Below are 10904 nucleotides of genomic sequence, written 5' to 3' on the forward strand. Positions count from 1 at the left end.
ATCTAATCTGTGATGTTCTTCGTTGGTCGATAGGTTCCAATATGGTTTCTCTTCTTTGTGGTTCTTTCCCAAACTCATGCCTGGGAAGTATTCCATTTTCTTTATCATATTTGCGATGGCTAGGTTGTTGTTAATCTCTCCCAGGAGAGAGAAATTCTTCTTTGGAGGGTCTTCCAAGTAAGTGACTAAGACAGAGGCAAAATTCGATTCCGCCGAGTGGATACTCGGGTAGTGTAGAAGTTGAATTAGGGTTTCCCTTCTCTATTCTAGCCAAGGTATATTGACAAAGTCAGGATCTGACATGATGGTGATTTCCATCCATTATGAATTTCAATTTTTGATGAAGCAAGGATGATTTTACGCCGGCTGCGTAATGCCATGGCCTTCCTAATAACATATTGAAAGCGGAAGTGATGCTCATTACTTGAAATTCCACTTGGAATTTGGTGGGTCCTACCACTACGACAGTGGCTAGCAAACCAAGAATATCCCTTCTGATATTGTAATATTGTAGGATTGGGCCCATATAGCCAGACTTGGCTGGGACCATGCAAGGTAAACCATTATTAACATTATAAATGATTCAATACCGTAAAAGCAGAAGACTTAGGTGAACAAGGTAAAACTGTTTCCATTTCTATTACATATAACTGTTCATGCTTAAGAAACTTTCATCATATATATGTTCCTTATAAATCCCCGATCAAAACATTCAATCTAGGATAATCTGGTGGCAACTAACAAGACATAAACATATACAAATTGTTAACTTAAACATAATTTACAAATCAAAGACTCATAACCATTCTTTATACATTCCCTAAGACCAAAACAAAACATGACATTTCAAAAGAAAAGACTATCAACAAAGCTCCACTGCAGTCTAGTTCTTCTATGGTTCAGCTACCGCTTTTCCTTTTTCCTTTGCACCCTGATCTGGTACAATGTACAATCAACATTAATCGTGGGGTGAGCTAAAAGGTCAATGAGAAAAGTATAATCGATCATGCAATATTGTTTACACCCTAATTTTACTCGGTCATAGTTGTAACCAACAGAAGCATGACCTGAATGTGAGTATAGAACAAGCCGGTTCATGTTGGACCAGGCTAAGCTATTATCGGTCATGACAAATAATCGGTCATGATGTACGTGGTTTGTCGTAACAGGTACAGTCGGTCAAAAGGCTGACATTAAGGCGTTTATCATCAGTCAAGGAGTTACAACCAAGCCCAATATTTCGGGAAGGTGGCCACAACCGACTGAGGAGTTATAACTGACCAATGGAACTGATTAGAAGAGTACCCACGGGAGTATAATAGAAGAATAAACACAAAGTGCAGGACCTTTTGATCAAACAACAAATTTGCACTTTTATCTTCTATTTTTTTTTCTGTTTTCTAACAATGGTGTAGTTTTAAGGTGCTTGCTTTAGCACATCCTACACTATACTGCGAGCCGCTTCATTCGAGCAATCCGAAAAAAATTTCGGCCATCATTTCCAATTGGCTTCTTGTCTCATTTATCTTCTCTTTGCTCTCTTGAATTGAAAAGTCCTTAGATTACCAAGATAGTAGTAGAATCCACAATCGCCTAAAACAAATCAGAGTAGATTTCCCTTTGTTAACAATGGTCTCTAGACCGAAGAAAATTTAAGGAAACAAATACATATCATTTATTATATATATATAAGGAAGTAAACATAATATGAATCAGGTTTTGGCATTTGATCATATCATAAATTCGTCGTTCAACATGTATAGCTTATGACATATTTTTCATAAGTTATACATGAATCAGGTTTTGGCATTTGATCATATGTAATTTTTTTCATAAATTACATGTTCTCTTTTTTATGCCCCAACACGCCTCTTAAAGCACCCTTTTTGTGCCGAAGTACCCTTTTAGTGCCGGGTCGTATCTAGGGGTGTCAATGGGTCGGGTTGGACCGGGCCTGCCTAAACCCTAACCCTGACCCTAGAGGCCTTAACCTAAACCCTGACCTTGACCCAACCCTGGCAGGGCCAAGAAACCCTCAACCCTGACCCGACCCTGCCAGGGTTTTTCCTAACCCGGCCCAGCCCGACCCGACCCTGATAGGGTTGGGCAGGGTCGGGTTGGCCCTGATTGACCCTGTCTTGACCCTGATTGATATATATCAAAAAATATATCTAAAAAAAACCTGAAAAATTCTTTAAAGAAGAAGAATAAGAGGGGAAGGAGAGAGGAAGAGAGGGACTTGTAAATTTAAATAAAAATAATTCACAAACATGTATAAATCTTGACTACAAGCTTATCTCAAGTACCTCAATTACATTTTCCTCAAGAACTCAAATTATTGAACACATGAGATAAAAAGAACAAAGCTTGGCAAAAGAATAAACATTAAAAATTCATAAATCCTAAGAGCTTAATTTATATATTGCAAGAGGCTTTAATGTTTTATCAATAGCCAATACAACAAATGCAACATTTTGACTTGAATTTAAGGGAGAGAACTATCTACCCACCATAAACAGAAGAACATATACTGTTGGTTCTGTCTATGATATTCATTTACAGAATAAAGTTCCAACTTTCAATGGCATGAAGATTTAAAAGAACAGTAGCAGGATTGTAAATGAACAGAAACTAATAGTGTATTTGGGTAGGCAAGAGTGAAAAGATAAAGAAAGGATTGTAACTAATGTGAAGGGTCACACTTGGAACAAAGCAAAATAATAGACTAAGTGGAGAATAAGGAATAAAGGGCAGGGGTATTAAGGGAAATAAAACAAATAGGGGTTTGAATTAGACTCACGATTGAAGTCTTCTTCAACCTTCGGCTAACAGAACCAGGCGGAACAGGGCTTCAATCTTCTTGAGAGATAGATCTCTCTCATCTGGAGGTCTTTTGTTCTGAAATTTTGAGAGTAGCAACCACACCCCCAAGGCCTCTCAATCCTCAATAGCATAAGCAACCAATAGGAATAAACGCAGACAGCAGCTGGGTAAAAGAAGAAAGAAGAAGGAAATCAGTGGAGGGAGGAGTGCACGCAAGGCTCATGGCAACCATCGGTTAACCCAAAAAAAATTTCATTCCAAAACTCTCAAATCTGAGTATCGGTGGATTACAATGGTATTTAAAAAAAAATAATTGAATACTCTTACTCTAAAACTGAAACAAGAAACCCTAATTAAAACATAAATAGAATTAGACTCTACTATGGACTCAACTAAACAAACTTCGGCTCAAACTCTGCTTCTTATCCAACGCCTATCTGCATCATTGTACCTTCATGTTGTACTCCCTAGTATTCTACCAGACTACCAGAGTACTCGCGAATCTCCTCTCTCTCTCTCTCTGCCAAAATCCATGAACAAACATTGTTGGAAGCAAGCCAGCAGAGAAGACGAACGTAAGAACTCGACGCAGGTAAGCAGCTTCCTTGATCTTCACTGAAGCTTGATAGCAGGGAAGGAGGAAGATGGAGGCACGATCGTCGAGCGGCGGCTTTTTGGATCTGGATAAGTGAAAAAATGAAAAGGGATTTAGATTTTAGGGTTTACTATTGGCTTTTTGTCTTTTCTTTTATAATATATACATTAATATATAATATTATATATCTATAACTAATACAGGGTCGGGTCCGGGCCGGGCCGGGCTAAGCCCGAGGTCTTATCCCGGACCCGACCCGACCCTGCCAGGGTCAGCCAAAAACTCAACCCTAACCCGCCCTTCGGATTGGTAGATCAGGGTCGGTCGGGTCCGGGCTCAGGGCGGGTTCGGGCCAGCCGGGTATTATTGACACCCCTAGTCGTATCTTGACTCTATTTTTGCATGTTCAATCATTATTTCCTTCTTTCTTTCATGCCATTCATTTGCATTTCATCATGTGTTATAATTTCATATCATAAATTTGATGGCATAGCACATAAACTTTATATCAATATAACAAACAATGCAATTGCATATTTAAAAACATTTATTAGCATGAGCATAGCTTACTCAATCAAAAACAGCATAATATTCATTCATTTAAATACACATAAACAAACTTAGTAGTCATAAGCATTAACCAATTAGTCTAGTCATAAGCATTAACCAATTAGTCTTACTCACCTCAATTCTTGAAAATTCAATCGCCTTCAAAGCACTTGATCAGCAGTCCTACATAGGGGTAGAACACCTCATTTAAATACTGTTTAAATGATCGATATTGATCCGATCCGAGAATACGAACCATGGTCACATGTGAACTTTGTTTTAAGAACACGTTTTCTCTTGTAATGAACTAATAAAATTTTGGGTTTTTTCAAATGCCCCCTTCAAATTGTCCAAACGTACAAATGTACCCTTGAACGTTTGTTAATTCCAAATGCACCTTTATTTTTCAAACTTTGTAACAATCTAGTCCAGTCCAGTAGTCTAGGACGTTAGACGTTAATTTCAGGGAATCTAGTGACCAAAATGCCTTGTGATAAAAACCCATCAAAATTAAAGAGTAAAGTGACCAAATTACCCTCATCTTTCCCAAATCGTTTAAGATTTAAAACTGAAATAGCCCCTCAATGTAAACTCTCCCAAATTTAAAAAATTGAATACCTAATAGCAGTACTTCCTCTGAGTTAATGTGCCAATAAAAATCAGTAGCAGCAATATTGATTGATTGAACAATATAGGACGGTAACTTGTTTCACTCTTCTTCTCTTTAATTCATCATGATTAAATAGCAGCAATTATACTTGGGTTTTAAAAATAACAGCAATTATACTTGGGTTCTAAGTTTCAGAAACTGATACTTGGGTTTTAAAAGTAGCAGCAATTATACTTGGGTTCTAAGTTTCAGAAACTGAGACACTCACTCTCTCTCTCTCTTACTAGTTTTTTTTTCTTTCAATTCAACTAAAGAGCTCTTTTTATATTAAAAAGAGAAACTCGTGCGTGTGAGTTTTGAGTTTCCTTTACCAAAAAAAAAAGTTTTGAATTTCATAGCACCACAAAGCCTACCACCACATCTTCTTTTTCTTCACCATCTGCCCCCAACCCTACTGGAACTATCCGTGTGACTTACCGCAACTCTACTGTAGAAATCCTAACCTCTGGTTCTCCAAATCCCCACAGAAATTCTGTTGAATGTGTAGAGGAGCTCAATGGGGATTTCAATCCTAAACTCTAGTTCTACAAGTCTGAAGTGTGTTTTCTTGTATTTCCCAAGTAGAATAGGTATTCGTTTAGGGTTTGATTTTCAGTTTCAAACTCTAAACGATTTAGGGAAGATGAGGGCAATTTGATCACTGTACTCTTTAATTTTGTTGGATTTTTATCATAAGGGCATATTAATCATTAGATTCTCTGAAACTAATGTCCTGAACTTACGGATTAGATTGTTACAAAGTTTGGAAATTAGGAGTGGATTTAAAATTAGTCAACTTTCAAGGGTGCATTTGTACGTATGCGCAATTTGAGGGGACATTTGAAAAAGACCCTAAAATTTCATTTTGCAAAGTCAGAGCGGAGAAGCGGCGGAGCCTCGTTACGATCAGGGAAGGCTGTGTTTGGTTGGATAGAAATGGACAGAAACGAAAACAAAGGAGAAAAAAATAGCAGAGAGACGAGTATGTGGTTCCGTCATTCGTGAGTGGGGTTTCGTGAAGGCCGAAGAATATGAAGATTGAAGGCTGAAGGTTTGGTGAGTTCCGTCTTCCGTGAGTAGTATTCGTGAAGGCCGAAGGTTCTGTCATCCATTGGTGGGTTTCGTGAAGGCTGAAGAACATGAAGATTGTTTATTGTTGATCTTTATCTGGATTCTGGAAGGACTGATTTGATCGACTCTTCGTGAATATCATTACTCAATCTGGTTAGTTTCTTGTTCTCATTCATTCGAATCAATATTCTCCAGATTCCCTAGCAGGCTAACACACAGACCAACTCTGGTACTGGCCCATACAACTCTTGGTGAGTATCCGTTGGTGGGTTTCTTGGGTTTTTTCTAATCTTCGTGAACCCAAATCTTCCGAGTCTCAAGAACTCTCATCAATAGTTACTAAAAGAAGAAGTTATAGGGCTTTCTTCTGCTTCTTTTTTTCTTTTGTCTATAACAAAAACCCTAGAGAGAAGAAGAAGACACAGACAGATTAGTGAGTGCCCAATAAATATGGATGAGTACCAGAACATGGATAGATTTGGAATGGAAAACGATTTCGAAGATGGGCAATGGATTGGTGGTGAGTTCTATTACAGGAAACGCAAGGAGAAGCGACAACAGACCAAGGAAGACGTCCTATTTGGTGTCTTTGCCGATAGCGATTCTGATGCCGACGATGGTTCTTCCAGGAAGCGACGGAAGGATTTCTCCAAGAAGTCTGATTTCACCAAGCCCGTGAATTTTGTTTCCACTGGTATTGTGATGCCTAATCAGGAGATTGATAAGAATGCTAAGGAAGAGAAGAATGAGGAGATGGAGATGGAATTGGAGGCAGATGAGGAGGATGGGAGCTCCTCTGGGTTGGGGCTTGGAGCAAATAATGCTGGATTAGGGTTGGGGTTTAAGTCAAATTCGGCGAAGAAAGATAGTCGAGGAGAGAATGGTGGTGGTGGTGGTGGTGGTGGTGGTGATGATGATGATGATGATTTTCTCCCCACTGCCTTTGGGAGAAAGATCAAGGAGGGTGCGCAACAGCGGGAGCGAGAGAGGGAGAAGTCCAAATTGGCTTCAAAATCTCAAGGAGGGAGGAAGGAACCACAGTTTGGTGATGTAGGGGTGTTTGAAAAGCATACGAAGGGGATTGGGTTGAAATTGCTTGAGAAGATGGGGTACAAAGGAGGAGGTTTGGGTAAGAATGAGCAAGGTATTGTTGCTCCAATCGAAGCGAAGTTGCGTCCTAAAAACATGGGAATGGGTTTTAATGATTACAAAGAGACAAAGTTGCCAGTATTGGAAGAATCAGAGGAGAAGAAATCTGTACCTGGAGTTGCTCAACCTGCAGGTCGAGCAAAAGAGAAGCTTTGGTCCAAGAAAAATCGGGGTAAGAAGAAAGAATATATTACTGCTGAAGAGTTGTTGGCAAAGAAGCAAGAGCAGGGTCTGGAGGTTGTTCAGAAGGTGCTTGATATGAGGGGACCGCAGATTCGGGTTTTAACAAATTTGGAGAACTTGAATGCTGAAGAAAAGGCTAAGGAAAATGATACACCAATGCCTGAGCTTCAACACAATATCAGATTGATTGTAGATTTAGCTGAGCTTGATATACAGAAACTGGATAGGGATTTAAGGAATGAGAGAGAGACTGCAGTGAGTTTGCAGGGGGAGAAGGAGAAGCTCCAGAAGGAGGCAATTCAGCAGAAGAAGCAATTGGATAATATGGAATACATTGCTGGCATATTGATTCGAATAGGTCAGGAGAATTCATCTGGGACTTTGACACTGGATTCGCTTGCAAAGGCATTCAGTGAGTTACAGAGGAGATATACTGATGACTACAAACTCTGCAATTTGTCATGCATTGCTTGTTCATTTGCCTTGCCTCTACTAATTAGAGTCTTACAGGGATGGGATCCACTTCAAAATCCATTGCATGGGTTGGAGGTGATGTCTTCATGGAAAGATCTGTTGCAAGGGGATGATCCCTTTGATTACTCAGATGCTGTGTCTCCCTATGTCCAGTTGGTCATGGAAGTTGTCTTTCCTGCTGTGAGAATCTCTGGGACAAATACATGGAAAGCCAGGGATCCTGAACCAATGCTGCGGTTTCTGGAATCATGGGAGAAGTTATTGCCTCGTTCAGTTCTTCAGGCCATTCTAGATAATGTTGTTATGCCAAAACTATCGGATGCTGTAGAATCATGGGATCCACGTCGGGAGACCGTGTCTATTCATGTCTGGGTGCATCCATGGCTTCCTTTGTTGGGACATAAGTTGGAGAGTTTGTATCACACAATACGGTTCAAACTGGGAAATGTACTTCATGCATGGCACCCCAGTGATGCTTCTGCTTACACAATGCTGTCTCCTTGGAAGACTGTATTTGATCCAGCCAGTTGGGAACAGCTGATTGTTCGATATATAGTTCCAAAGTTGCTGAATGTAATGCAGGAGTTCCAGGTGAACCCAGCAAATCAAAAGCTAGATCAGTTTTATTGGGTTATGTCTTGGGCATCTGCTATTCCAATTCACCACATCGTCTCGATGTTAGAAGTTGGTTTTTTTACAAAGTGGCAACAGGTTTTGTATCACTGGTTGTGCTCTAACCCTAATTTTGAAGAAGTCACACAGTGGTATTTGGGCTGGAAAGGACTTCTTCCTGCAGAATTACTTGCAAATGAGCGTGTCCGTTATCAGCTTAACATTGGGCTTGATATGATGAACCAGGCTGTTGAAGGTATGGAGGTGGTACAACCTGGAGCTAGAGAGAATATTACCTATCTTAGGGTCACAGAACAGAGACAGTTTGAGCAGCAGAAAGCAGCAGCAGCTTATGCTCAACAACAAGCTTCAGAGTTAAGCTTGAAAGAAGTCATTGAGACTTATGCACAGCAGCATGAGTTACTTTTTAAGCCTAAACCTGGTAGAATGTACAATGGTCTTCAGATCTATGGTTTTGGCAATGTAAGCATATATATGGACTCCTTAAATCAGAAGGTCTTTGCGCAAACGGAGGATGGGTGGTCATTGGTGTCTTTAGAACAGTTGCTGGATATGCACCAAAGTGCTGGTCAGAAACGGCGTTGAGTTCTATACACATGAGTCCTATTGACAATGCATCCTGAGACCCAAGGTTTGTCCTTGAAATTCCAGTTTGTCTTTAATTTCAAAGTGATGCAGCTGCATTTGTCTTTGCATGTTTAACATTCCTCCCACTAAGGAAATATTTAGTTTTCTACACCGAGAGATTTTATTACTGGGGATTAGTAATCAACTGGTTCTGAGAAAAATGAAGGGTTTTTTCTGTTCTAACTGAAATTATCGCAAGATGTTTGCTTGTTTTTTTACCTTCTGTTTCAATCATTCAGATCTGAACTTTTGTGGTGACCTTTGTCTTTTTACTTTTTAGCAATTTTTTGGATGAATAAATGCTTTAAAAAATAAAAAACCTATTTCATATCATTTGCTAACTTGCATGGACTGAAGAATATGCTCTTACCAGTTACCATTGCCAATGTGATATATCTTCAGGGTATTGCCTTTTTGCCTTCCCATTTCTTGCCTCTTATGTCTAAAGATATGGAAACAGTTCCTCATTTTTTAATTGCCCAAATGGTTTTGAACTATAGGTAGAAGGGGTGTTTGACAACCTGTAAAAGCTTTATACATGGAGAGGATCAGACATTTAATTCTTGGAGCTGAAAATTGTGGAAACTTATATTGTTAGCCACTCTCTTGAGCAAATGAAAGGAAAGAAATATGTGGTGATGGTGGGGTCAGACATTTAATTGTTGGAGCTGAAAACTGTAGAAACTGATATTAGCAACTACTTTTTGGCGCAAATAGAGGGAAAGAAACATAGGGCTTCTATGAACCGTCAAGGTTCAGCTTTATTGGTTGCTAGAAGGGCTGTCTTTAACCACCTAGAGCTGATTTGATTTACAGGCTTGGTCATGGAAATGATTTCCCAGCCATGAGATGCTGTTTCTTTTTTAAGCATGGCCTACTCCCATCAGTCTTTGAAGTTTAGTCTCAATTCAGTGGAATGTAATGAGATCTTTCTTTTAAGCTTCAACTTGTAAAGAATTCTGAAATGCTTTGAGATATCAGAAGTAAATTGAAATTTTAATTGTTGTTATTATTATTAATTTTTTTCCTGACTGGCTTACTTTGTACATTGTAACTGCTGCCATCTCTGTAATCTTACTATGTCACAATAAGGAATTAAGATTGACTACTTTTTTTATGTCAGATTTTATGGACTGTTTGTGCCCTAGAAGATGACAAAGTTGTAAACATGTATATCAGAATAAAAAGAAATATCTTATCTTTCTATTTATTATGAGGGAGTAAGACTCCCTACTTCCTTTTACGCCAAAGATTTTCTGGACCATTGGGGCCCGTGAAGATGGCAATGGGTTTAAATATGTAAAGGGGAAAAACCATGGATACAAAATTATTATTTTGGACTGTGTGATACCTTTGAAAATGACTATTTTTGTACCCTAGTAGAGCTTCTAAAAAAGTAAGCATGACCCTTATTTTGTTGGATGATTCAAAGATTTATGAATAGTTTTGGCACATTAAAGGAATCTTAATAGTGGCTACTGGCTAGAAGAGTGGTATTTACTTAAAGTGATGAGCATAGAAGTTCAGTGGCCCCCTTATAGTCAATATTGCATTAGAAATTATATCTAATATACTGAGGAACCAAGTTGGTTCGATGTTGGAGCCCATTCTTCAGAATATTCATTATACTTGTTAAGAAAGATTTTTTTCTGTAATTACTTACTAGATAACTTTGGTGATGGAAAAATTAAGATATATAACAATGAAGGGATATGCAAGTGTACATATGTTGCTATGGATGACAAGAAGCAGAGAGCAAAGACAATTGTTCTGTAATAAAGTTATGCAACTCCTTACTCTCTCGAATAGGTTTTCTGAATTGGGAGAATTAGTGGTACAATGTATAAGAAGACATTAAGACATTGTATATTGATTTTGAAAATTCTTCTGAAGGAAAAGAGTTAGGAGAAAAGAAATTGTTGCCCTAACCTTCCAACCCCACCTGACCACTACCCATTGAAAAAAAAATTCTTGTAAATTTAGATGTGTTTTATTTTCTCATGCAGGCAGGGCTCTTCTCTTGGAGTTGGAGCATCAAGTGGAGAGATTTTCCTCAGAAATGATTGTCTCTAGAATGGAGGTACCATACCCCTGGGAGTTCCTTCTCTGTATGTGTGTATTTGAGTGTGTGTGCATGGGTGTTATGATGAG

At 38.8% G+C, this 10904-nt stretch overlaps 1 protein-coding gene across 2 annotated transcripts; it reads left to right on the forward strand.

Moving 5' to 3' along the window:
• The first annotated feature begins 5946 nt into the window (after nt 1-5946).
• Nucleotides 5947-9865, forward strand: LOC122640836 (septin and tuftelin-interacting protein 1 homolog 1-like). 2 transcript variants are annotated; one of them, XM_043834088.1, is made up of 2 exons: nt 5947-8757; nt 9091-9865. In XM_043834088.1, the coding sequence occupies exon 1, from the start codon at nt 6138-6140 to the stop codon at nt 8709-8711; it is 2574 nt and encodes an 857-aa protein (XP_043690023.1). In that variant the 5' UTR covers nt 5947-6137; the 3' UTR covers nt 8712-8757; nt 9091-9865. The 2 variants fall into 2 exon arrangements, with proteins under 2 accessions (XP_043690023.1, XP_043690022.1); XM_043834087.1 differs by having other exon boundaries at nt 9156-9865.
• Nucleotides 9866-10904: the final 1039 nt, after the last annotated feature.

Source organism: Telopea speciosissima, chromosome 9 (genome assembly GCF_018873765.1).
Source record: "Telopea speciosissima isolate NSW1024214 ecotype Mountain lineage chromosome 9, Tspe_v1, whole genome shotgun sequence".
Lineage (NCBI taxonomy): Eukaryota > Viridiplantae > Streptophyta > Magnoliopsida > Proteales > Proteaceae > Telopea > Telopea speciosissima.